Source organism: Rhinolophus hipposideros, assembly GCF_964194185.1.
Source record: "Rhinolophus hipposideros genome assembly, chromosome: 17".
In the NCBI taxonomy this organism is placed as follows: Eukaryota; Metazoa; Chordata; class Mammalia; order Chiroptera; family Rhinolophidae; genus Rhinolophus; species Rhinolophus hipposideros.
In genome coordinates this window covers 39911213-39939051 of record NC_138063.1, presented here as the reverse complement: position 1 = coordinate 39939051, position 27839 = coordinate 39911213, and the positions used below count along the sequence as shown (strand labels likewise).

The 27839-nt window shown below is 35.8% G+C and overlaps 1 protein-coding gene across 6 annotated transcripts; it reads left to right on the top strand.

Moving 5' to 3' along the window:
• Positions 1-1639: 1639 nt before the first annotated feature.
• Positions 1640-27839, top strand: IMPACT (impact RWD domain protein). 6 transcript variants are annotated; one of them, XM_081078999.1, is made up of 12 exons: positions 1640-1797; positions 2893-3021; positions 4008-4060; positions 5253-5315; positions 12086-12171; positions 15459-15581; positions 17468-17565; positions 19681-19754; positions 22987-23077; positions 23895-23982; positions 24395-24529; positions 25265-27832. In XM_081078999.1, exons 1-12 carry the CDS (start codon positions 1762-1764, stop codon positions 25276-25278), a joined length of 990 nt encoding a protein of 329 aa, XP_080935125.1. In that variant the 5' UTR covers positions 1640-1761; the 3' UTR covers positions 25279-27832. The 6 variants fall into 6 exon arrangements, with proteins under 6 accessions (XP_080935125.1, XP_080935126.1, XP_080935129.1 ...); XM_081079001.1 differs by having other exon boundaries at positions 1701-2235; XM_081079002.1 differs by lacking the exon at positions 1640-1797 and adding an exon at positions 2131-2253.

Below are 27839 nucleotides of genomic sequence, written 5' to 3'. Positions count from 1 at the left end.
TGACAGGTCAGAGGGAAGGAATTGTTGAATAGATGGTCATCTAGGTAGTATTAGCATGATAACTGAAGACGGTTTTCAGGCAACCTAGAGATGCACTGTCACTGAAAACCCTCAGCACTTGAAGGCAAATGCCTCACCTAGAAGAGAAACACCAGGATGGAATAGTTGTACCATGGATCCTGGTGCCCAACTTGGTTGGAAGCTTGGTTGGGGCTTCCCAACCAAGAGGAAAAAAAAAAATACAGTGTCCAAAGCAATTAACTGGAGGGAGGGGATGTGGTTGACATCACAGAGGGTTAAATCCCTCCAAGGCCTCTCTTGGAACCAAACTGAATGCAGATTTATGGAGACAGTCAGAGAGGGGCCAGGCAAGCCCTCTGACAAGAGGAAACTGACAGCTGTGATGTCAGAGGCAATGAACCGCACGAAGTTCCTTCAACGGGCCACAAGTTTTCTGCCAACATCTTTCTCTCCATCTGCAACACCCCTCCCCTTCTTCAATTAGCTAACCTCTCTACCTGCTCTTCGTTAACTCGATTCAAACATTCTCTGGAACAAGACGCTCAATGAAACGTGGATGGGTGGCCATTCTTTGTGCTACTGACACAATCCCAGGACACAATTCTAGTGCATTTGAATGTGGATTTTCTTGTATTCCCCCACATCTTAGCTCTCGGCTCCTTACGGGCAACGCGTGATATCGGGTTCTGCATCTCCACGGCTCAGCGCAGTAAGAACCTAATAAATAGTTGAATTAAGAAATCCACAGGGTTTATGTCGGATCCCCTCACAGTCCGTCAGGTGGATTCTCCACAGGCGCGTCTGCAGGGCGTCCTTGACTCAGAATCGGTTTTTAGAGAAAAATTAAAACATGCCCACGATCAAGGCCGATAGGAGGAAAGATGTAGTAACATTTGGAGTTCTTGTGTGTCCGTGTCTGCGTGAAAACAGTGAGCCGAGAGGACAGAAGGCCTCTTGCGTACAAGACTAAGTGGCCTGACTGACGCAGGAGCCTCCGATACGGTGACGGTGACGACACGATTCACAACCAGTTACTGGAACGTACGCGTGGGGCGCGGGGGGAGAAGTGACACAATTTGATACAAATGTGCTGGAGAATGAAACGAGGGTCCTTGCTCCCCAAAATATCCAAGAACACGACAGAAAACGGTCACAATCCAACAGTGAGTGGGTGAGATTTTCCGCACGCTTTCCACAGGGCCGCCTGCCCTCTCCTGCTCTCCTGTTTTGGGGAAATAAAAACCCCATCCTTGCTCAAGTCAGAGAAAATATCTTAAAACACGTAGGAAATCCCGGCCTGGCAGTGTCCAGACGAGCCTGGGGCTGCGGACTGCGGCCGAATGTCTCCCTGGGCAGCGGCGCTAAACCCGACCCGCCAAGCGTCTCCTGGGGGTTCCGACGGTAGCGAGGCCACCGTGGGCGAGAAGAAGCCCCCGCCCCAGCGACGCGCCAGGTTGTGAGCCGGGACGGTCTCCGGCCGCCGCACAGGCAGTGCAGCTGCCCCCAGGCGCGGCCAAGGGGGAGGAGTACGGCTGGCGCCAGGCCCGGGGAGGAAGCCCCGGAGCCCCTCAGGCCACCTGGCCCGCAACCCGGAAGCAGATGCGGGCTGCGCGGCGCAGCGGGGGTTGCGGTTCCGGGTCGGGCCGCGCCGCAGCCTGCGCTTCGCCTGTCGCCGCAGCGCCCCGCCCCGGCGCTCCGGACTTGAGCAGGCAGTGGCCGCCCGACCGCTCCCAGGGCCTCATGGCTGAGGGGGACGCAGGGAGCGACCAGAGGCAGGTGAGGCCCCGGCGGGGTGCCGACCTCCAGGGTCGGCTAGGCCTCGCCTCGCCGCCCCGGGCCGCCTTCGCCCAGGGGCCCTCCACTCGGGGGCGCCCCAGGTGCCACCTGCACCGCCCGGGCCGCTGGCCGCGCCGTGTGCTCTGCCGCGTTCCGTTTTCTCGGTGCTTTTTCTCGGCCGAGCACTCTCCTGCCGGCCTCCCCCGGGCCTCGGCGGGCTGGGCCTGCCTCGGACGGTGTCATCGTCAGACCATCAGCACGTGACTGAGCAGCTCCGGGCCGGAGGAGGCAGAAACCCGGGTTCTGCTCCTCGCCCAGTCTCCGCCGGGTCACCTTGGACAAGCCACTTAGGAGCCCCGGTTTCTGCCTTTGCAAAACGGGCAATACTAGCACAGATCCTGGAGTTCTTCGAGGACCCACTGAGTCTTACTCCGCTTGGTATTGAGCTTTTCCCCTGTGCGTGGCTCACGTGGGCGCCCTTAAAGCTTTCCTACTGGGTTGTGACTACAAAACGAGATATAACACGTTGAATGCGTGCTTTGCTTCCCATTTCACCGTTAGGTCCGATTCTTTCTCTCTTTTTTTTTTTTAACCCCAAAAGAATAATTTTCAGAAATGTTTGATTCCCCAAAACCCAAGCCAGTCACCCATCCTCGTGCCCAAATCCAAAACAAAAACCAACGAAGGAGATACCCAGTAGGAACACAGGGCTAGTAAGTAACAACGCTACTGGGGAGTGAGGGTGGGGATTCTAACCTGTTAAAAATGACAAGGTGGAGTGGAGAAGATACATTTATCCTCTCACTTGTGAATCTCACAACAGGACGTGGGAGTGCATACACATTTTGGCTCACTAGTGGCCCAAAGCACGGTGTGCGTAGCCAGGCTGGGTCCCGTCGTTGCAATAGTGTCCGGCAACCACTCAGAGTGCAACATGGTGACCTGCTGCTGAGAATGTTTGGCGTTGTTCATTCAGGGATCCTTCATTTAGGCTAGTCATGTTACAGACAAATGCCTTATAAAGGAGTAAGGAAAACTCAGTTTTTTAGGGTACGTACATGCGTTTACTTTTCTCCCCCCATCAACTTCTTTCAGAATGAGGAAATTGAAGCGATGGCATCTATATACGGCGAGGAATGGTGTGTCATCGATGACTGTGCCAAAATATTTTGTATTAGAATTAGCGACGATATAGATGACCCCAAATGGACACTTTGCTTGCAGGTATTTTTCTCCCCTTTCTTTGTGGCCATTTACTAGTTAGAACGTTGACTTTGTGTGATTAACTATTGTATTTCTCTAATAATTATTCTTGGGTGGCTTTTTCTAAATTGTCTTTTTGTTGTTGGCTTTCATTAACGATAGATTATCTAAACATATGGGTAATTAAATCTCAGCTCATTCTCAAGTCACGCTTTAATTGATAGTGTCAATCTTTCCTATCCTAATTATTTTAATTATCGAAATCTTCTTAATGTACCATTGATAGAATTGAGTTTCATTTCCTTTCATTATTCTGTCCTTTTAATAGAGAATCTATTAAACCTGGGAAGATACCTAACATTTAAGAGGAAGAATAGGTTAGTAATTTAGATGATTCATAGAGTAGATACTCATTTCTTTATTAATTGGAAATTAATTGTGGTTAAGATAAAAAAATGAGAAGATCGATGTGGCTTTCTATTTTAATGCTTATTCTTTGATGACTGCCTATACTTTCAGCATAAGAGATGACAAATTGAGTTTTTATCAGTATTTGTCTTTAATAATACTGTTTTGAAAAGAAATTTGTATGGTTCTCTACTTAAGTGTTAGCTGATTATGTATTTAATAATACTGTTTTTTAGTATTTCTTCAGAAAAATCCCTGTAACATGTTACAGTGCCTCTCTGTTTATTTAGGGTTAGGGTATCATGCCCCTATTCAGGTTTTCTTTCATCTTTGTTCTCCACCCTTTTTTTTTAAAAAAACTTTCATTGCTTTTATACTTTCTCTGCAAGTAATAAGCTCCTTCTTAAAAAATTGGTATTGTCATTAGGAAAATATTTAAGGTGCATAAATAGGAGGGAATTCTCTTCCAAGATTTAACAAAACAATGGTTTTGTTTTTCAGTTTGGCAAGTTAGAAATTTGTCCAGTGACTAGCTTTATAAATATTGTTATTTTTGAGCCGTGAAGTGTAAACAGATTTGTTTTTAAACTGCTTTGTAGGTGATGCTACCAGATGAATACCCAGGTACAGCTCCACCTATCTATCAACTGAAGTAAGCTCCATTTCTACATTTATATTTTTATAAAAATATATTTTTCAATAATTGTTTATACTGCACATTGTGTTGCTATAAAATATAGCAAACAATATATATAGAAGTTACAATGTGTGTAGAAGTTAATGCCTTTGGACTTTCTATAGTGTTTAAATTAAAAATTAAATTATATATAAACACATTGAAGAATGCCACTTAGTATAAAAGAGAATCACAGGATTTATAGGGTAAAATAGTTACAGAATTGCCTTTCGAAGTGAAGAATGTAATCTTCCTCCCTAGACAATCTAGTAATCTGGAAACCCTGGTCTGTAGAGTTTCTCCTAACCTGGTTCTGCCACAGGTCTAACCACAGTTCCTTGACATGCCTCTGCCTAAGACCCCCTGCCTTCCAAGAATTTTACCCATGGTGCTTCTCGTGTTTCTTCCTCCCCCTTATTGTTGAGGAACTATTTTCTCAGCAGCCTAAGTTTAATCTTAATGAGTCATGACCTGTTGATTGCACTTAACCTTTGATCAACCTTGCCTACTTGACCTACTAAGATGTGTAAACCTCTGCGAACAGAATTGCATTGAATCTCAATTGCTAAAATTTTGACTTTCCAGTGGAATTTTTAGTATGTTTTAAAACCACAGCAGTAAAATTTGCCATTAATAATGGGTCTGTAATTTTAAAATTTTTATTTATTGAAAACAATAGATGTAATTATAAAATGGTTGTAAACATAAATGCACTTCTCAGAAAAAGTTAATTTTTTTTAACAATTATGTGGCAACTAGCTTATTTGTTAGAGTTGTTTTTGAGATCCCAGTTAGAAAAAATTGGTACTTCCTAAGAGTGTGGCAAATGCTGTGAATCTGGAAATTCAGATTCTGGAACCTGTTCTGCCACTTATGTAAACTTGGACAGTTTTATGATATCCTATGAATTCACCCCTGTTTTTTAAACGATATTTTAATTGAATAATATTGGTGTTGGCTTCATCATATTTCCTGGGAGGACTACATGAGTTAATGCCAATGAAAGCATTTTGGAACTGTATAGATTTATGATATAAGATAACGTTTTAATGAAAATAGATGATTTTTAAAAGTTAAATAAAACCAACTTGCGATTTAATCACTAATTTCTGTTTGAGATATAAACAGAATCCTCAAATAATCTTTATTGTGTTTTATTTAATCTTAGTGCTCCTTGGCTTACAGGGCAAGAACGTGCGGATTTATCGAATAGCCTTGAGGAAATATATATGTAAGTGACAGGTGATTAAACAAATTCTATTAGTGGTTCTATTGTGGGCTTTTGTTGATACTGTGATATGTTAGGGCCTTCCCAAACTTTTTGTTAAGCTGCTTTTCCATTAACAAAAGGATGCACTTGAAGAGTCCTTGAAAGATTGGTTAAATAATATGATTTTAGATACACATTTATATGACTTCTGCTTAGATGTAAACATATAGTAATATGTAGAACTAGTAAGTATAAAAAACGCTTAACCAGCTTGTGAAAGTAAATCCAGAGATACTGCTCTTGTCTTGATTTTTTCATGGACTATGTTGAATGAAACTGGTAACAGCAGAATTGTAAATATAATTATTTATTAAATGATGGTATACTTTTAATGGTAATTTTCTTGTCTTAGGCCATAAGACATAGAGTCTATTGCTATACTATATTTTTCACTGTTCCATTCATTCAACAAGTACTATATGCCATGCATCATACTAGTTCCTGGTATATATATTTAGCAAAAACAGAAATGGTCCCTGTTTTCATGGCATTTAGAATTTACCAGTAGGAGATGTATTACTTAATAACATCGTAAAAATTTATGTAAAACTACAGCTGTGATAAATTCTATAAAGAGAAGGATATTAATGTGTAGTACTAATTGAGTTTAAAACAAGACCTGACCTAGTTTAGGAGGTAAGAGATGGCTTGTTTGACTTAAGAGCTGAATTACTCAGGTGTAGATAACTCCAGTGAAAGGCCACAACGTGTACAAAGCCTCAGTGTCAACGAGCTTGGCACATTTAAAGACATTTAAAGACACAGAGTAATGGTATGAAGTGGGAAGAGAGAGGAGGAAAGAGAAGGGTGCCTAGTGAGAAAATGACCTGGCGAGGTCTGCAGGGAAGTCATGCATAGTCCTGTAGGCCGTTAGAGATTTTTGTCTTTATCCTAATACCCATGGGAAGCAGAGAAGGGTTTAAGTGGTGTGATGCCGTGATAAGATTTTCACTTTGAAAATATCATTCTGTTTCTGTGTGGAGATTGATAGGAAGGGAACAAGAATATAGATGTAGGACATCAGTTAGGAGGCTAATGCAATAGTACAGAGAAGATATGACTGACTTGGCTTACTTTTAATGAGATATTAATTTAGTAAGACAAATAATGTTTTGGAATATCAGCTTTACGGTAATCCATGAACTGGTAAGGATTGTCTTGTGTGTTCTAAGTGGCCACCTATTTGGTATAGTAAGAGTACTCCCTTTGTATTTCTGGGATCTAGGCCAGGTTACTTTTTCCCCCCAAAATACTACATGGTATATAAAAAATGGTGTGATTCTTTTGTTCCTTCCTAGAGGACGTGTAGTCTTCTTGAGTCTCCTGCTTTATACTTGACTCCTGAAATAACCGAGAACTAGACGTACCAATAGGAGAGGCCTCCATTTAGTGTTTCCATCATCCTCAGCATATCAGTATTATTTATTTACTGACATGTTTTTTGATACCTGTCCCTAACCTTACTGGCCACTCCGATTTTTTTGCCCCCAACAAACTTCTTTTTGTAATTCTTTCTTATGCTTATTTACCAGCTTATCTCCCCCCTTTAAGTAGAATAAGATAAATACATTGAAAATTTGTTCACCAGTGATGTAGTTAGTAACTGCATTTCTTCTGGACATTTTTCAGTTCTTACTTAACCTCAGTAAATTGAGGGGTTGAATACTTCCTCTTTCTCAAACAACTTCCCACACCTGGCTTCCATCATGTTAATCATATTCATTAGTTAAATTTTTCTCTCACTTATGCACAGTGTCATGCACTCTGAAGTGGCTTCCCATCTGTCTGTTTTCTCTCCAAATTTCTGCCTCCTCCTTTACTAAGAGATATACTTCCATAGGACACAACTATTCTCTCTAACTAGTTCAGTTGAGCTATTTAAGAATTAGGAAGTATCAGAAATTACAAAGCAGTTTGTTCTAAAGATAGAATATGGTTCATACTGTCTTCTTTGGACTTGAATAAGGACTTGAATAACCCAAGTCCAATGGTAGTATTTTCACACATGTGGTCTAAATAGAAATACCCATTGTTTTTAAGGTTTATGTGACAACTTTTAATCATAGTTTTCCATAAAATTCCAGCAGGGGGCAGCAAGTGAAAAATATTACTGGTTTTGGAAAATTAAACATGAGATAAATGTAGGAATAAAGTTCTTAATGTTTATAATTTCACTGTGTTCTAAACATTGTAACTATTGAGGTATTCATATTTGTTTAGCATCATTTTGAATGCTAAATTGGATTTTTCCCTAAGTAAGATGGTATAGTTTGTTTCTTCTTATGTAGGGAGGTAAGAAGTCAGAAAACTAACAGTTTTTCCATAAACATTTATTGAGTATCTCCTATACACTGGCATTCTGTTAGGAGTTTGAAATTTAAAAATTAAGATACCAATACAGTATAGTGACATAATTACTGACAGGTTTGAACCAAATGCTATAGTAGCATTTTTTAGAGGTTTTAGGAACAGACTATATCTCTGGGCACGTGGGTGAGGTTGTAAAGGAGGGTTCCATTGAGAAGGTGACCTTTGAGCATAGCGATTGCCGGGTGATCAAAAGGGAAACTACATGAGTAAAATCATGTAGGTCTGAAGCATCTTCAGAGTTCAGCAGGTAGTTTAAGATACCAGATATACATTGAGGTAGGTATAAGAACAAAGAACCTGTAAGCGGGGATAAGGGGGTTGGGCATTATCTTGTCGGCTCTAGGCCATTTAGGTGGGCAGTGGGTGGTGGTGAATTAATCAGATTTGTGTAGCAATGTGGAGGATGGGCTGTGAAGAGTTTGTAGGAAGGGACACCATAGGAAGAGCAGAGCAGTCTGTAAGTCAGGAGGGAGATAATGGAGGCCTTTATTAAGCCAACAAGAATGTGGGTGAAGAATGGTCAGTTAAATATTTAAGAATAAAACTAGGATTTAGTGATTGATTAACTGTAGATTAATTTGCTTATCTCTTATTTTAAAATATTTTTCATGTGGATATTTTGAATATTTGAAAATAATTATTTTAATAAAACCAAAGATCAATAACAGATTTAAAGATACTTAGAACATTATACAAATTGGTGATGTTTAAGAGAAAATGAAAGGGATTAGAATTTTTTTTTTGTAGTATTGAATATATGATGGCCCCTGTCAACAATATTTAATTTAAAATCCAATGATTAATTTCCCACAGCTCTTTATATTTTCACGTATTGTGGAGTATTAGATTTGAAAGTTGGAAAGTGAGGCTTGTCAAAGCAGAAATTGCACCAAAGTTAAACAAGCAAAGAATACTAAAGACTGTTGTAATAGGGGAGAGAGGCAGAACTCAGTCTGAACTCAACTTCCTGAAATAAAGGCAGGAGAATTTTTAAGGGCTGGGATGTGCTAGTAGAAAAGTACTGGAGGGTGTTCAGGGGAGGTTGATCAATGAGATGTGTCCGGCACATTTTTATTTCCTGAGTTTGCAATGTGTTTCTCTGGGATTAGGCCATCTGTGTTTGCTAACTGCTGCTCATCTGAAGTTAGGCTCCTACTCTCCCTCAGAGGCTGGGAAATACTGTTTCCCTTCATGATCACATTTCAAAAGGGTGGCTCCCAGGTCCTTGAGAAAGACACTCCTAGGCTGTAAAACTGACGAGTCTGTATATCCCAAAGGAGCAAAGAATTTATAATGACAAGTTTTCTAGAGCAAATGCTCTAAGAAAAGGGAGGTCAGGGCCTAGAGTCAGAAGTTGTGCCTGTCTGAAGTTTAGTCAAGCTGAGGTTTTTGTCTTAGGCCTCTGGAGTCAGTTTTTGAAATAGTGTGACCTCTTGGAGTCTATTTTCTTATATGTAAAATGAGGATAACAGAGTAATATCATTGTGAGGATTCAGTGACATAATTCATGTAATGTACTTCAGCACTATATAATAACAGCTCTCATTTTTGTTCTTACTAAGAATCGTATCATCTAATTTTGTCATTATGAAAATGAGAACGAAAATTCAGAGATGGAGTGATTTGTCTAGGGTCACACAGCGTAGTAGTGCATTTTAGTGAGTAGCTTTACCCTTAAATCAATAAATACTGGAGAATTAAAGATAGAAAAATTAAAGCTAAAAGTAAAAGTAGAGTCACAAGTAGCTTGACCTTGTTTTGATCATTCTAGAATGGATAGTAGTTATTTTAGTTATTCACAAAATATCTCAACTGAAATATCAGTTTTTAATCCAGCTCGGTCTTTTATTCAATTTGAAACAACTTTTATTCCAAACTTTTTATATTTAGCTGCTTTACCATAATTGAACTTCATAAATAAAAGCTTGGCATTTCGCTTTATAATAAGTAGTTCTCAGATTTTGCACCAGAGTCCTTAGGAATTAGCTGACTTCCTCCAGAATTGTTGGGGGAAGGGAGGAGAGATACAAGAAAGAGGACTCCCAGCTTTTGTCTGTTTTAATTTATTTCCGACTCTGCGAGAGGTTTATTTACACCAATGGCAAAAGCTTAAAAACCACCAAATCCTAGTGGATAGTTAAAAAGATAAGAACAAACTATTTCCACAAGAAAAGATACAAATACAGCAGTAATAACAACACGTTTTTAAAAAAATTCCACCATCAGTGATAGAATTTTGGAGTCCGAAGGAAAGAATAGTTTTCATTTTCTTCAGGAAACCTTTTACACCCACTACAACTTCCTACACTGGATTTTACTAAGTCTAGTTCAATGCCAGGGAAGAAGGAAGCATTTAGTAAACGATGCTGAGTGCTGTTGTATATTCTTTCGCAGGAAGCCATGGGCCAAAGGAGAGGAGATTTGAAGTTAAGGTTTAATTTTTTTCTTTGTTATTTGGAAATACTGTTAAAATTCTTCCAAGGTATCTCACCCCCCCACGCCCCCAACCAGCAACAAAATCTGAATGTGAACATATATTCGCAGAGGGGTGATTTGCCTGTCTCAAAGAGTGATTGGTTTCAAGGACTGAGTTAACAAAGCAGTTTCTACCTGTCTTCTATATAGCAGGTGTTCAGTAAACACTAGGTATTAGTATTGCTAATTTTGGTAATGATGATATGAAGAATTCAATAGAATGAGATTTGGAGATGGAGAGAGTTGCCTGCAAAATCATGTTTGTAAGGACAATTATTATAAACACTGAGATAAGGGACCCAGTTTTCTCATTGACTACCATACCCCCAGGGCTGCATGTAGTGCTTGGTTTATAGACCCTGAAAGATTTGTTGAGTGAATGAAGATAGGTTCACTTCAAAAGAAACTATTTTGTAAGGTAAGACAAGATGCTCTAAATCTGTTTTATATAGATGAGGAAACTGAAACTCAGAGTTCAAGTGGCTTACTTGCCTGAGGGCACCTGTGCTTGATAGGAGAGCTAACTGCTGTGGGCAGACCTGAGCTTTGGAGTAAGTTTGCATTCCGTCTGGCTATGGGCTTCTTAACACTTAAAAGACTGTCTTACACAAATTAACTGATCTCTCTAGGTCTGTTTTCTCATTTGTACAATGGGGAAATAATACCTATTTATTTGACAGTTATGAGTGTTAAATGTGTTGATGCATATAGTGTACTTTAGGCTTAGTATACACTCAATACTTTTTACTTTTTTCTGCCTCTGTAACTAAGTTTTATTGAGGAGAGGATGGGAGTGGGAATTGTTTAAAAGAAAGTCAACCAACATCCTTCATTTTTATAAACCTTTCTCATTGACTCTTCTTGCTCCCCCTAAAAAGACAGGTTACCAAAAACACAGAGGATTGTTTCAGTGCTAAAGAGTTACGGGACGGGTGACATGGGGAAGATTTGAGGGTACCGAATTATTTGAAAACAGTTTTGTTTTCTTCTGTTTGCATGTTTTGAAAGTTTCCTTTGCCGGGCTGATGAGTGCTGATAAAGATAATGGTTTCAAGGGAAACTTTTAGAGGGAGGTAAGGTGTTGTTAGGAAATAGTGTGGTGATTTCTGTAAATACACGTACTAAAACTTACTGAGAATTAGTGTCATTCCCTGAAGAGTAAACACTTGGGCTTTATTTCATTGCTGTTGCCATTATTTAACATAATTCTGTGGATATGAACCGTGATACGTTCTTTTTCTCAATGATCCTTTGAGATGGATTTAATCATCTGAGGCAACCAGATGTTATTTGGAACCCAAATGAATCAGTTTGGGCAATAGAATATTTTGTCAAAAACAAAATACGAATATAAAGTTGTTGCATTGATTGTCTTTTAAGCCTTGTAAAGCAAGTAAGCTCGCTGAGGGAGTTCCTCAAATGCTTTGAATTCTTCTTTGTTGAAATAAGTATACCAAATAATAACTATATCAAGTAAGTGGTTTGAAATTGTTCAAAAAGTTAGGAACCCAAGCAATGATCAGACATCAATTAGTGAAAGTATATCCACTGAAAAACTAAATCACATTTATATCTATCTAATTCATCAGTTCAATTTCAGAAATTTTCTTTCCCTGCTTTTGCTGCAGCTCTTCTGCTTATTTTAAGTAAGCAATGTTAAGTTTGGAGCCAGTTGGAATTTTTAATGTTGATATAAACAATCTACATTAAATACTCATCCACAAATGTTAGTAAATCTCATGTTTTTATAAATTTTATAAATTCTTTTTTAAAAGGCATGGCTAGATTGCATATAATGTCTCAGGTTGAAAATATGTTGTATTTTCTTGAATTTGAGAAGAAAACTTTTTAAAATAACAAATATTTTCCCCCTGAATTTTGTTTAGAGAGAATATTGGTGAAAGTATTCTTTACCTCTGGGTGGAGAAAATAAGAGATGTTTTAATACAGAAATCTCAGATAACAGAACCAGGTAGGATTGAAAAATATTATCAGTGCTCTTTTAACTTACAGTAATCACGTTTTCACATTGATATTCTAATTGAAATTTTAAATGAAAATATGTATTGCTGTGGAAAGTTCATTTACTCATGTAATTTTGGTTATTTCTTTGTATCCAGTTTAGCCTCTTGTTTCATATTATAGTCTTATAGAAATAGAATTTTATAATTATAGAATTTAGGTCAAAAAATATTTGCTTTCTTTGACTATTGTTAAGGTATTATGAACCATGTAGCATTCTTCATGAATTATTGGAATATATTAGTTAGACATTAGCTGCAAATGAGTATCGTATTTATAGAAAAAGAACTTTAAAAACCACACTGACTGATATTTAACATATAAAAATTGACTTTGAAAATTGATTTTTTAAAATTAAGATATAATTCACATACCATAATTCTTTACCCTTTATAAATGTATAATATAGTGGTTTTAGTATATTCTAAAGTTGTACAACCATCACCACTATCTGATTTCAGGACATTTGAAAATTATTATTTTGTTCTATTATTATTTTATTGAATCATTAAGTATATGACAACATGCAAATTTCTGATGTTTTCTATTTACTTTGCTAGTCTTTGTTCCAGTTACCACAAAGGCCTTTTAGAGAGGGAAATAACTGTTTAACCTGATTTTATTTCCAAATAGAGTTGTATTGTTATTATTGATAGAATGGTTTTCAATTTGGAAAAAGAGGGATTAAAAAAAAAGAAACAACCCGATAGTTTATCTACTAATGTTTTTGAAGGTTATTTACAGGGAACCAATTATTTAGGACTCCCTTAGCAGAATCAGTATACATATAGTTGATAGTATATATTTTTTTCAGAGAATTTTACTGTTTTTCTATAGAAGCAAATGTTTTTACTGCTTCCATTAAAATCAAAGAGATAAATGAAGATATTTTGTCCATGTGACAATTTTCTTTAAGTATTTTCCTTAAGGTTTTATAATCCATGTTCTGATTTTGCAGCATTTCAGGGCATCTATGAGAAAAATGGTCTCAAAACAAAATTGTATTGAATGTCAACTGTAAATAAAAAAAATTTTGATTTTTGCCAATCCACTCTTCTAGAGTGTCAGATAATTGCAAAAACGGAATGTATACCAGTAAAAATGCAGGACTCAAAAAAGTTTGAGATCACTCAGCTCTTAGGAAATTTTTAAAATTATTGATCTTAAAAATGATATTTTCCCTTTCCTCCTTATATCCATAATTTAGTTTAGCCACTCTTCAAATTTTACTTATTGATTTTTGTAACATTTACAATATGTAATTTTTAGAAATTTTGTTTGGATTATTTTCTTAATCAAAAATTGTTTTTGTAAACTTCATATTAAAATGGAAGGTTTAGTAATTCCATAGAACTAATAAAGGTAACAAGCTAATGGTCAGGACATCTCATGAGAATTAGTATCCTCCGCAAGGCACTTACTTGACAAGTAATTATTTTGATTTTACTGTTAATCTTCAGTAGAAATTTATTCTTTATTATTTCATTTTTTCTACAATAGAAATTTTGAAATAATTCTATACAACTAGTTACAATTTTTAAAAATTCTGAACTAATTTTAGACTACAAAAAAGTTGCAAAAATAGTATACAGAGCTCTCATATCTCTCACCCTGCTTCCCCTAGTAACATCTTGCATAACCATAGTATAATTATCAAGAATAGGAAAATAACATTGGTACAACTTTAAAATAAAGAACTTCTTCAAATTTCACTGATTTTTCCACTAATGTCCTTTTTGCTCTTATAGGATGCTGTCCAGGATTCTATGTTGCATTTAGTTGTTATTTCTCCTGACTCTCTTCTAGTCTATAAACAGTTCCTCAGTCTTTCTTTGACTCTTGTGACATTTTATGACCGGACACTTTGGAAGAGAACTGATCAACTGTTTTTATAGAATGTCCCTCAATTTGGGTTTGGCTGTTGTTTTCTCACGATTGGAGTAAGATTAGGCATTTTGGCAAGAATACCACAAAAATGATATTGTGTCCTTCACAGTGCATTATGTCAAGGAGCTCATGATACTAGTGTGCTTTATTATTGGTTATGTTTACTTTGATCACTTGGTTAAGGTGGTATCTGCCAGATGTCTTCACTGCAAAGTCACTGTTTTAGTCAAGGTTCTCCAGAGAAACAGAACCAATAGATGTGGGGAGGGAGAGAGAGAGGGAGAGAGGAGAGAGGAGAGAGAGAGGGGGCGGGGAGCGGGAGGGGGAGCGGGAGGAGGGAGGGGGTGGAGAGAGGGAGCGGTACATTTATTTTAAGGAATTGGCTTGAGATGGTGGAGATGGCAAGTCCAACATCTGCAGGATAGGCTGGCAGGCTGAAGACCTAGGGAAGAATTGATGTTGCATTGCAGCTCAAGTCTGAAGGCTGTCTGCTGGCAGGATTGCGTCTTCCTCTAGGGAAATCAGTCCTTTTTTTTTTTTTTTTTTTTTTTTTTTTATATATAAAGACCTTAACTGGATGAAGCTCACATTGTGGAAGGCAATTGGCTTTACTTAAAGTCAATTGATTTAAATTTGAATTCTGAGAAATACCTTTACAGAAAGATCTAGAATAGTGCTTGACCAAACATCTGGATACTGTGGCCTAGCCAAATTGACAAATGAAATTAACCATCACAGTTCCTGTCTTTCCCTTTGCAGTTCATAAGTATCTTGGGGGGAGATACTTTAAGACTATGCTAATACTCTATTCTACCTTAAAGGTTCACTCACTAATTTTAGTATCCATTAGTATATCTTGTTTACATTATTTATTACAATATTTAGGTGTTTGCCTAATGGTGATTCGCATTTCCTTCTTTCCCTCTACGTTTAATTTAATTAGAATTCTGTTGTGAAAAAGAGATGTCTCTTTCTCCCATTTATTTATTTGGTTATTTATATCAGTATGAACTCATATTATTTTATTCCGTGGGTTAAAATTTCATACTGTCATTATTTTGCTGAAATTGTTTCAGGTTTGCCCTTTAGGAGCTCCTTCAGGTTAGGCTCCTGTGTTCTTTTGATGAGCTCCCATCTTTTTTTGAACACTTGTTTTGCTCTCTGGAATCACAAAATATTCCAGGCTCATCTTGCATTTTTCTTGCTCCAACTATGGAATCAACTACTTCTCATAGAAGCCTGGTTTCTTCTATTGAAAAATGATGTTTAGAGACCAAGACCAATGATTGGTTAAGTGTAATTTCTTGTTGTCTTTGTAAATCACTCACACAATGTCTCATATCCACATAGGCCCAGACATAAAGAAGAAAAGTGAAGAGGAAGATGTTGAATGTGACGAGGATATTATTTTAGCCTGTCAACCAGAAAATCAAGTTAAAGCATTACATTTTGATATCAGTAAAAATCGAACAGGTATAGTTTTACTAATTTCCTTTGAGGAAAATGGATTGTAATATTATGAATTGTTTTAGAAATGGTTTAGAAATTTAGTAAACTTCCACATGTTAGGAAATAGTTACTAAGTTGCAGAGAATTGAGCCCCCCCCCCCCCCCCGCGTGCTGGTCATTTTGGTGTTTGCTTGGTCTATCATGGTGAGGGAAGAAATAAAAACTTACTTTTATTTTTATTTTTTCCGCTTTCTAGAGTTTTGAATTAGTAGTTGGCTAAATTGAAAACAAGAAAAGTTGTGTTAATGTTTTCAATTCACGTCGTGTTTTTATATTTCTATTTTGAAATCCTCAGATGTCTTATGTCTCAGAGTTAAATTTTTGTTTATGCTCACAAAATACGTAATTGAAGTACAACCACTGAATTAAGCTAGTAAAATGCCTTTAAGATTTTAGTTTTTGCTTATGCAAATTTGTTCCACATAGTCAAGTGGTATTCAACTCATGAAAGTTTGATGTGATAAATCAGCTCTGTGTTTCTATCAGAAAGTATGTTCCACTTCAATTTTAAAATTTTGAATATGTTCCAGAAAATATGAAAAGTATGTTCCATTTTAGTATTTTAAAATTTTGAATGATATCAGTTTCCCCCAGTCTCTTAGAAAAACGTGATAGATCAGAGGGAACATTCATTCTCTTTGAACATAAGGCGTTTCCTATGCCATTATACAGTAGCTTTTAAATAGTGTTATGAAGGTTTAAAGTTCTTACATTGTGTCTCGGGACTAGTGGAAGGGGATGAAGAGGAAATGGAAGAGTGGGGGAGAGGATCCAGGACTCCTAGCCCTGCTTTAATCTAAGTAGCTCCCATTTTATTTATTTATGTCTTTGTGGATTTGGCATAAGATTTCTTTTGGGAAACAGGATCCACCTTTTAAAAAGTGAAAATCACAGTCATAATAAATAACACCCAGTTCATATTGACCTTAGAAATGTACTTATACGGTGGTCACAATCCAAGAAGAGGCACTATCGGGGGGGCAAGGTAAAACACCCTGCTACACCTGGTTTCTTGTCCTGGTCCTGCTACAAAGCAGTGAAGTGATTTTGGGAAAGTTGTTTAAAGCCCTCCAGAAATGTTTTTACATGCGTTAGTTAAAGTATTTCATCAATTGTAAGGTAAGCTGACTTGGTAAGATTCAACGGATTAGTGAATAGAAATAGGAAAAATTGTAATTCTTTTGTCCTAAATAACTTTTCATCTTAAATGAGACAGGTACAGCAGCTAGAATGGTTGGTAAGTTTCTCAACAGAATTAAGGGTAAATTAGTGGTTCTTGAACTTGTTTAAGAGGCAGAATAATTGGAAATCATGATACCTTATGGAATACCAACTTGATATATTATTAATATATTTAATTCAATCCTATGAAGCAGGAACAGTTTTATTAGCAGAAGACATTATATTATAGCTATACAAAATAAAATCATAAATTTCCAAACCCAGAGGTCTATCAACAGTAGAATGGATAATAAATTATGGTATATTAACAGCTGTCAATTTTTTTGGTCTCAGGACCCCTTTACTCTTAAAAATTAGATACTGTACCACCTTATACTACTGCAGCAGTCCAAGATTTGAGTACCAACCCACCACTTCCACTGGGTGATCTTGGCAGATGAAAATCATTTATAAGTCAAGTAGATTTATGTTATATACAATATATTTTGAAACTTTTTACTTATAATTTAATTTTAATAAATAACTATTAATGGATATTTGCATTCATTTCCATATAATTTACATTTTTTTCTTCTCCCCCTCACCCCTGCCCACACCATTGCCAATTTTTTATTATTTGAATATTTGAATTTTAAAAATAAAAGTAATATCATTCCTTAAATTTATAGAAATAGAAGAATTACCTCCGATTGATCATGGCATTCCTATTACAGACCGAAGAAGTACTTTTCAGGCACACTTGGCTCCAGTAGTTTGTCCCAAACAGGTAAAGTTATTAAGTCCAGTTCACTTTGACGTTTTTAACAAAGTAATTCAAGCAAGTGGTTTTGCAGTAATATCCTTATTATTGTTAATAGTTTAATTTTCATGTAAGATAAAAAAAATTTGTTGATTTACCTGCCCCTAAATTATTGTGAATCATGGAAGATTTGTTTTGTTTCTGTTTGTCACAGCTTTCAAAATTATATCTAAACTCTGATTAGGGCTTAACCTTTTAATGGATTTTCAAACAGGAAAAACTCATTGTGGTCTGTAGAAAATTATGATGTGTAATAACTTGTTAAAAAGAATTGTTTGTCCTATTGCATGGGCATTCTAGAAAACCAGTCTGTTCCATTGTTGCCAAATTAAGGAGACTGACCTGAATTCCTTTTCCTTACTGCTTCCTGATCTTTGGCGATCTGATTCTCACCCAAGAGTATCAAATGGGAAACTTTTCATTGAAAAACTGTATTTCTAAGGTCTTTGTCCTGTTCACTCTTTTTTCGGCAGAATCATTTTCTTCTTCTTTGGTGCTACAATCTAGCCCAATTTAAACTTTATTAATGTAAGAGGCAATTTCAACACTACCTATAAAGTTAAATTAACGAAAAATAAAGTCTCGTTAATTTAGCATAGGTTTTAAGCATTAGTCTCTTCCCTTTGGTCTCTACAGCTCCTCTACTTTCTAAACTCTTCTAAAGACTTGACCTATAGGGATACAGTTCTTTGTACCAGGCTCCCCTTTCACTCTCTTTTACCCTCTGGAAGAGCAAGTGTTTTTCTGCATTGATTTGTGGTCAGGATAACAGCTTTTGCTGTAGGCTTCTGGGCTTTTCTATCGAACCTGATTTTGCCCATGGCCCTTGCTTAATAATCTTGTTGCCATGCTCCTCCCTTGATATTCTATTCTGAATCTGTTCATCCTGGATCCTCTTTCTGTTTCGAATTATAGTCACACATAGACTTGAAGGATCATGATTTGTGAAAGCTGAAATAAGTCTTAGAGGTCAATGTCTGTTTTATTGATCAGGAATCTGAGAATCCAAAAGGTTAAAAAAATGATACACATAATGTTGCACAATTTATGATACAAATTCATCTCCTTGATTTCAACTCAGTCGTCCCTACCTGTACTATTTCTTCTACACTCCTTGCCAATTACCTTTCTAAAAGATCTGACCATGTGTCACTCCCCCATGCCCCCACCCCCACACAATCTGATGATTTCCATTGTCATTAAGGAAAAATCTAAACTTACTACACAAAGTCATTTGTGATCTGACCTGAGCTTTATCATTCAGACATCGATGTATCTTCTATCATCTTCTCATGCATACTCTAAGTTACAGTTCCATGAAACTGTTGGCCACTTCCTGAACCTTTCTCTTTTATGTCTCTGATAGGATTGCCAGGTGAAATACAGGATAGCTAGTTAAATTGGAATTTCAGATAAACATTATTACATGTGACATACTTATAATAAAGTTATTTGTGGCTTATCTGAAATTCCAACTTAACGGAACATCCTTTATTTTTATTTGCTAAATCTGATGCATCTGCACATGCTGTTTCCTCTGAATGAAATGGCTTCTTCCTGCCCTATGTCCCTCTTCCCTTTTGATGCAGAAAATTGCTACTTATCTTTCAAGACGTGACTAATGCTTCTTCCTCTGTGAACCTTACGTGACTCCCAGAGAGAGTTGGTTTCATAACATTTGGAACATACCATTATTGTGCACCTATCACACTGGATACATAAATTTGGTAAATTTTCAGAGCTCATTTTTAGGGATTCTCCTATTTACATTTAAAATTCTCTACGTGGGAAAAAATTTTCATGTTCAAGCATCCTAGACATAGTGCTCAAATATTTGTTGATAATTGGTGTTCAAAAATACCAGGTCCGGCATTTTTATTCCAATTGAGAGCACCAGTTTCTGCCTCTAAAATGAGGAGGAAACTTTGGAAGTGGCTTTTTCAAAGTATAGAGGATTCTTTAAATAGCTGATGCAATACTATACTATTTATATAAATATGCTTTAAGACATTTTTGTAGTATTTATTTACAAAGCAAATAAAAAGCATATATTAATTTATTTATATAACTCCTGTTTTTAAGGTGAAAATGGTTCTTGCCAAATTGTATGAGAATAAGAAAATAGCTAGTGCCACCCACAACATCTATGCGTACCGGTGAGTGATCATCACAATTTTAGGAAAGTGCAGTTTACAGAAAAACAGAAGAAACTGATGCATGATTTAAAAAAATAACTATTATGTGTTTTTTCCATTATGAAAGTAATAATCACATGTAGCATATTTGGAAACTGCAGAAAAGAAAAGTCAGACGGAAAATTAGCCGTATTTCTACCATTAAATGTAACTGATAATATTTTGATATATTTTGTCTTTTCTATGCAGAGTTTATCTTTTCAATGCTTTACCCTAGTATGTCCTATTTTTTCTTAATTTAACAAAATCGTTATCCCATATTGTTATAATTGCATTTATAAACATTATTTTAATGGCTGTATAATATTTGTTTGAGGCTCCAAACTACAGTTTGTTTAACCATTTCCTTTTTTGTTTCAGTTTTTCATATTTTTCACTATTGTAAAGGATAGTCCCATGAACATCTTTGTTTACATGTTAGACTATTTCCTTGGGATCGGTTCTGGTTGCTTCAGATTCTTTTTTGAAATGAAATGGGAGTATAATTAAATAGGAAGATAGAATAGATTCCTAGAAGTATTAATTATCAAAAAAAATTTTTGAAACTCTTGATACATATTGCCAAATCTTTTCCAAAGTTTTTCTTTTAAACCAATTTATGCTCCCATTAACAATGAACTAAGGGTGCTTCTTTTATTTTGAGTACTGTGGTGTTATACAAATCTTTGCTGATTTGTTAGTAAAGAGATGAATGGTATAAATATGCAAATTAGTACAAGCTTAAAGAACATAGTTTAGGATTGAAATAAATCAGAATATAGACATAGGGATTTGGTGCAAATTTAAAATGTGATTGAGACTATTGGTAAAATCGAGGCTATTTGAAGTCAAAAAAAATCCATCACTTTGGGTACATGAGTTTTAATATTATTAAGTCACATCCCTTTAAGTGCCAAAACTTAGAAACACTCTTTGTTATATAATTCCAGAATATCACTCAACAGAAATTTGATGTTTTCTTATGAGTTAGATCATCAGTATAAAAATGAGGAATTAGATTGTGCTTGCTCTCAGTGATTAGACTATGCTGTGAAAATATTGATAGTTACATTCATTCATCCCATGTGTTTACTGAGTGCCTATTCTGTGCTGAGCACTTTATAAAAGTTAATTCCGATTATTTCAGCAACTCTGCCACTGTAGAAAGGTTCACTTTTTCAAGATAACATAATTGTCAAGTGGTAGAGCTGAATTTGATAATCTAATTTAATTTATCTCTATTTTATTCCTGCATGGCTGTGAGGCTGCACCCTCAACAATTGCTGTGCATAATACCGATTTTAAGTTATCAAAAAATTAAATAATATGCTGGATAGTCTATTTCAGGCCGCAGATTTTTAGGTCTTTAAGTTCTTGTGTTTTTGTTGCTTTTGCATATTAGTGGGTGATCACCTGTCACTTCTCACAAATGTCAACATGATTACATGTAGCAGTCCCCTCCACCTTACATTATTGATACTTGCGAATGAAAGAGAGAAATTTGTCAGAATTGTGTTGTCCGATAAGACTAAAAAGGCACAAAGCTGAGGCCTGAAGGACTCCATTGGGAGTAAAATAAAGGACCTTTATTTGGTACACGGACTTTGTGTTGTGTATTTTGAATGTGTAGGGTCCTTTTAAGATACTTCCTGGTTCTGGGGTTATGTTCCCCCTTTGGAGTTGTAGGGCGTCTTCAGGCTACTGGTAGACACAGCTGTCCGATTTCTCATCATTATCTTCCTAGCATAAGAGGAAAGGGTTAGTGAAAATGCCCGTGGTGTTTCATTTTTTTAAAAATCTAACAGTACTGATTTTATATAGACAAATTTTCTTCATTTGTTCCATAAAATTATGGTGTTAAATTATAATTACAAGCCTAATATAAACCAGTCGCTGATTCCTTTTTGCTTAAATTTGCCATATAAAATTTTGTTTAATAGTACTAACTTTCTTTTCTTCAAACAAAGTCAACTCTAAATAATAATACAGCCTGGTCATAGTAGGTGGGTAGTAAATACCAAGGGTGCCAAAACCCAAAACGTACACAAGTGGACACTTTGGTCAACGTTGCTCAAGCAGTAGTTCCCATAATCAGAAGTGTCTGGAAGCTGATGGTAACCACTTTGAGGACCTCTTGTAATTGCAGAACTGAAATGTGACTTATATTCATCTTTTGTTATTGGTATATGTTGAATATTACAATTTTAATAGTTTTTTTCCTTTCTTAAAATGTGTATACATTTTTTGGCACCATTTGTAATTTATTGACTGAATGAATGGATAGATGGACAGTGGATGGAAAGACGAATGAATGAATGAATGAATATGATTTCTATAATAAAATTAACATAATTGACTTAGGTGTATAGATAAGGTAGTATCTGGCTTTTTATGGCCATAGCCGGAGAGATATCTTTGCTACATTTGCCCACTTGTAGGGGCCTAAGAAATCCACTAGATGGCATACCTTAACTGGTACTATTTTCTTTTTATACTCACACTTAATTTGTCAAGCTTATTCTACTACAAAGCCCTACGTTATTATTACAAATGCTAACTTTCTAGATAATTTGAATAGGTAAAAATGCCATGATGTATTTCTGATATTAATAACTCTCCAATGGTAAATTATAGAGAAAAAGAAATCTTATAAATCTTAACTCAAAATGGGGAAGGTAGAAAAATACTTGATGGCTAGAATAAGATGTGAAAAATGTATAAAATACTAACTTTTGTTCGTTTTGTCACCTCCATCTTTTTTATATACTTTTCTCTCTTTCACCAGATCTTAGGGTCTTTGAAGAGAAGAGTACGCCACTTATTTCTTTTATATCATTTCACAGTGCCTATTCTATATGGCATATTCTCAATAAATGTTTTTCAGTGACTATACATAACCTCATAGCTTTAAGGTTAATTTAAGTGAGGGAAGATTCAGATGGGTAAACTCACCTTCCCATAACGCAGTGTTTCTGATTTGAAGAAGACACCTTGATTCCTAGCTTTCCCAAATATAAAAAGTGAAACATACTGGATAGTAAATTATCAGTGAAAATATATCTTAATATATAGTTCAAGAAGGTTGTTTTTTGTTTTTTTGTAAAAACAAGTGTGCTGATTTTGGAAGTAAATTGATTGCAATAAGTATAAAGGAGTAACTTTTATTATAATATTTTGAGATTTCAAAGTGTAACACTATTATATGTATTTCTAGAATATATTGTGAGGATAAACAGACCTTCTTACAGGATTGTGAAGATGATGGGGAAACAGCCGCTGGTGGGCGTCTTCTCCATCTCATGGAGGTAAGTGTGACTTAAACCCTGTTAATCCTCTTCTATGAGCCAGAAAATTTCTCAACAAAGCAGAGCTCCATTTAGGAATAAGTAAATCAGGTAGACCATATATCATACGATATATTTGGTTGAATTAGTAGTTAATTTTTTAACTCTGAGAGAAAATTTTAACCATTGGATAGAAAACAAAGGGTTAAGTGTTGTGCTTTCAAGCTCTTTCAGTCATAGACAATAGAAGATTGTCTTCAACTCTGGAAAAACTGCTTTTTGTTTTTTGATAATTTCTTCCCCTTTATTTTCTGTATTCTGTCTTTGTGAAATTCCAGTCAGTTGGGTATTGGATCTTCTGGATAGATCCAGAATGTTTCTTTTTTATTAAGTTGTCATTTCATTACCTTATGTTCTGAGCCATTTTCTTGACTGTCTTCCAAAATTTCTATTGAATTAAAAAATTTTTTTAGCAACCATGTATTTAATTGTTAAAGAGTTCTTTTTGTTTTCTTTTTCCTTTTTCATGGTGTGCTGTTCTGGTTTTATAGATGCAATATGTTCTAAAATTTTTCTGAATATACTAATCAGAGGTGTTTTTTTTTTTTTTTTTTTTTTTTTTTAAAGATATTCTCTCAAATTTTTCCTGGTCCATTTTAGTTTGTTTATCTTGTCCTTTCTCTTTCATGCTGCTGGATTTTCTTCATCTGTCTGGTGATCATTGATTGTCCATTAGTTTTAAGAATGGATTGTTTTTTATTTCCTAAGGTAGTTGCTATAGTTTCTTCTGCTATTGTATGTGGAGGTTTGTTTTCTAACCAGGCCATTCCCTTGATAGGAACTCTGTGTGGGTCAGGCCTGTAGACTGGTGGGCTTCACCTTAAGGGCAGCATTTGACAAATATCAAACTGAGGAAGACCTTACTGGTAGGCATCAGCGATTACCCATGCAGCCCCAGTTCGTTCTACTAGTTTGTTCAGAAGTAGGGTGTGTGGTTGTTTTGTCCAGGAGTAAAAGGCTGTCTAAACAGCTTTTCTGGTTGAAGTCACCAAGAACTGGAACCCTATCTGCATGATCTCCCCCTTCACTCTGCCTGGTTGCCCCAAAGTTTGGAATTTGAGAACACTGTGGAGCACAGTGTTTGTTTTCCAAATTCCCTTCTCATAACATTCTTTCCCTGAATTGTTAGTAATCTCACTCTGCTCACTCATGCGGTTCTGCCATTAAAGTCGGGGAAATTTTGTGTGCAGTTTTGTATGTGGGTTATTTCATTCTCCTTTAAAAGTCACATTTGCACATGTCTATATGTATATCTAATTATGTTTCTGTAAATAACAGATTTTGAATGTGAGAAATGTCATGGTGGTAGTATCACGCTGGTATGGAGGGATTCTGCTAGGACCAGATCGCTTCAAACATATCAACAACTGTGCCAGAAACATACTAGTGGAGAAGAATTACACAAATTCACCGGTAAGTGGTTATTGATGTTATTCTCACCATTGCCTGTGAAATTAAAAAACAACAAAAAAGCAAAATTAAGAATGTATCAGAATTTGTGTGGTGCATTAGAACAACCTTTGGACTAGGAAACTGGAGACTTATGTTTTAGTCAAAACCGTGTGACTGGCCAGTTGTGTGACCTTGGGTGATAACTTCGTCTCTTCAAACCTTAATTTCATAGACTAATAGAGTTTTATAAAAACCTTAAAGACTAATTAGTTTACACTCCCTAAAATTGAGGCTCAGAGAGGTTGCAGCTGAAGAATTAGATGTTCTTTAAACATCTGTAAAATTCTAACATTTTGTTAGTGTCAAAGCATCTCCTCTTTCCCCTGGCATGCCTTTAGATGCCGTCTTCCTTTATACTTTAAGGGTTTCTCTTTATTTCATATTTTGTAAGTATGTTCATATCTATTGTATTTAAACCCTGCTGCCTTACTCTGGAAAGTGGATAACAGATTAAATATTGCAATTATTCAAGCATAAATCTGTTAGATAAATGAGTGTTTTTCTTGATTATCCTTGATTGTTTTGTAAATATTTAAATAGATTTTAAGTGAAAATGCCCTATAAAACAGAAAGATGATAAATTATGGAAGTAATTATACTTTCTCTGTTATGTTCTATGTGATTAGATTTAAGGTTCCTAAGTTAAGTGTCTTCATACAAATGAAAAGATACTACATTGATTTTTGTCTTTTTTAGGAGGAATCATCTAAGGCCTTGGGAAAGAATAAAAAAGTAAGAAAGGACAAGAAGAGGAGTGAACATTAATACCTGAAACAATATGAAAGGTTAATTTGCCTATAATTATATACAAATTCCACAGTCATTACAGAATATATTGTGCAGAGAGGGAATCCTGGACTGCTCAAGTCAGCCAATTCATTGTGGACACCAACGTTATCTTTTCTTCTTTGGTTATATCATCTGCTAAAAATAGAGAACTTGTGATATATTCATGTGTGTTTCAAGGCAGATTCAGAAGGATTAATTTGAACTTAATCACCACTTCACCTAATTTTTGGAAGGTAACAGTTGCCTAGGGCAGTACCTGAATTAACTGTCCATTTCAGTACATGTCAAGTGCCTTTGTTAGGTGAGGAAGATATGTCTCTGGAGGAATATAAATACCTGATTTCTTGTCATCGGGATTCTCATTTTGTTAAATGAATATTGCCTTTTACTGCTCTTTATGGCTTATTGAAACAGGAGCTCACCGAAGATTGATCTTAGAGAGTTTCTTCTTGTGATTTTAGTTCATAAGTATGTCACCTTTCATTTTATAGTGTTCATCATTGAGTAATGGATTGATTAAGTGAAAATCCAGGAGTATCCATCTGCAGTTATGTGCTGAAGTAATTCATCTAACATTTGGTCACATAAGTGTTATGCCTCAATTTCTGTCGCACATTGGTGATTGTGAAATTTCAGAAAGTGATTTTCTAGCCTCTACCTTTTTTGTTTAATTCTTGTAATGTGAAGCTATAAATGTGGAGTGTCAGTAGTCTCCTCCCACCCCTGAAATGTGTTGGTGTAATATTCTCATTTCTTTTAACAACCTAGAAGTTCCTTTCTTGTGATCTTCATTGAGGAGTTAGAACTGCACGAGAAGCTATGCTGTGGTTAAGGTTAACTGCACATTAAGCTATGCTATGAATGGGATAGAGGTGGCAGAATGACATTGGTGAAGGGCAAGAATACGTTGTGTTGTTATGGAAATGTGGTGCACGTTTCCCACCTGTGCTCCAGCCATCTTTCTCAATTCCATTACTTTGTGGAGAGAAGGAACAAACCCTCTGATTGGAAAAACAAAGAAAACCTCTCCCCGTATTCTTGTAAAATCTTCCTTTTCATCAGTGTTTTATGTTCTTCTTTCATCCTCAAGTTGTATGGTTTATCTCTATGCATCTAGACAACAAATTTACCTTTGCAATGTAACAAGTCATTAACCATTCCCTTTCAGATTGGTTATAATTATTAAACTTTAATTACCACAGATTTACCTAATATTCCCTTCCAAAGAGAGGGAACAGAAATTAGGAGGCAACTTAGGATGGTGTGGGAGCATGGGAAGCATCAGAGCAAAATGGACACAGACATGTGTTTTTTTTCTGTTCTCTAATGTTTTACCTTTAAAAAAACATCCTTACTTGCTATTTTTTTCTTGTTATTTTTAATAAGAATCTAGTAAATAGCTTTACACTAGGATGGATTCTGAGAAATAAAATCTAAATTATATTTGTTGTGTGTTTAATGTTACCAGTTACCAAGTCGTCAGAGGTTGACATGTATTTAGAACACTTCAGATTCCATGAAAAATTAAGTATGTCCTATGCGTTAACTTAAAATAAGTGAAGTTAAAAACCATTAATTAAAATAATTTCACAATTTTGGCATATCAGACCTGTGATAGAAGATATAAAACAGTAAGACTTTGGTGCTGCAGAAAAATAAATGTGAGTTAATTTTTCTGCACCAGCAACTTTGAATTTCTTTCTTGCTGTTTTATCTAATATTTATTTAGGTCTTTATAGAAAACCTTTATATCTGGGATCTTATTTTCCTTTATTTAAAAACAATCTTATTATTGCTTCTTTCTATAAAAGTATTAACCACATTTTCCCAACTAAAAAACTTAAATCTCCAATGTCCAATAAGTTAGTAAACAGAGATCGAAAAATCTCCAATTCTGAAAATTGAGTTATTTCACACTCTACCATTATGGACCCTAACTAGTGATAATATTTTTTTTCTCTTTAAAATTTATCTCAATTAGAGGATTTTCAACTTTTCCAAATAATAATTTTCTATAGCCAGATCTATGCTGTGGCATATTTTATAGTATATTGTATTAGTTAAAAATATTCTCCATATGCCAGAATATAAGAGCAAGTAGCATCTACTTTTTAAGTGGGAATAGCAGTATGATTTGGAGGTATATATCATGAAACAGAGCCTATTTGAAGAGAGTTATATCAAACTAATCACAACCAAGAAAGAACAGCATGAAGTAGATACTGTTTGTTGGGAAGGTGAAATTTATTGGGAAAATTGTATAATCACCTCTAATTTCACTATCTAAATATAACCATTAGTGACATTTGGTATGTACATCCTTCTATTTTTTTCCTATGCATGATTTTGTACATATGCTATTTTTCTTCCCATAAAAATGGTATTAAACTGTATATACTGTTTTGTATCTTGATATTTCATATAGAAATATATTGTTAACATTTTCCCATGTCAATAAATATTACTCTATGGCTTAAATTTT

Excerpts from the sequence above, each read along its gene's own strand:
- IMPACT (XM_081078999.1), top strand. The coding sequence starts at position 1,762 with ATGGCTGAGGGGGACGCAGGGAGCGACCAGAGGCAG. Across the intron at positions 3,022-4,007 it reads AATGGACACTTTGCTTGCAG|GTGATGCTACCAGATGAATA; the intron begins GTATTTTTCTCC and ends ACTGCTTTGTAG. Across the intron at positions 19,755-22,986 it reads CACAACATCTATGCGTACCG|AATATATTGTGAGGATAAAC; the intron begins GTGAGTGATCAT and ends ATGTATTTCTAG.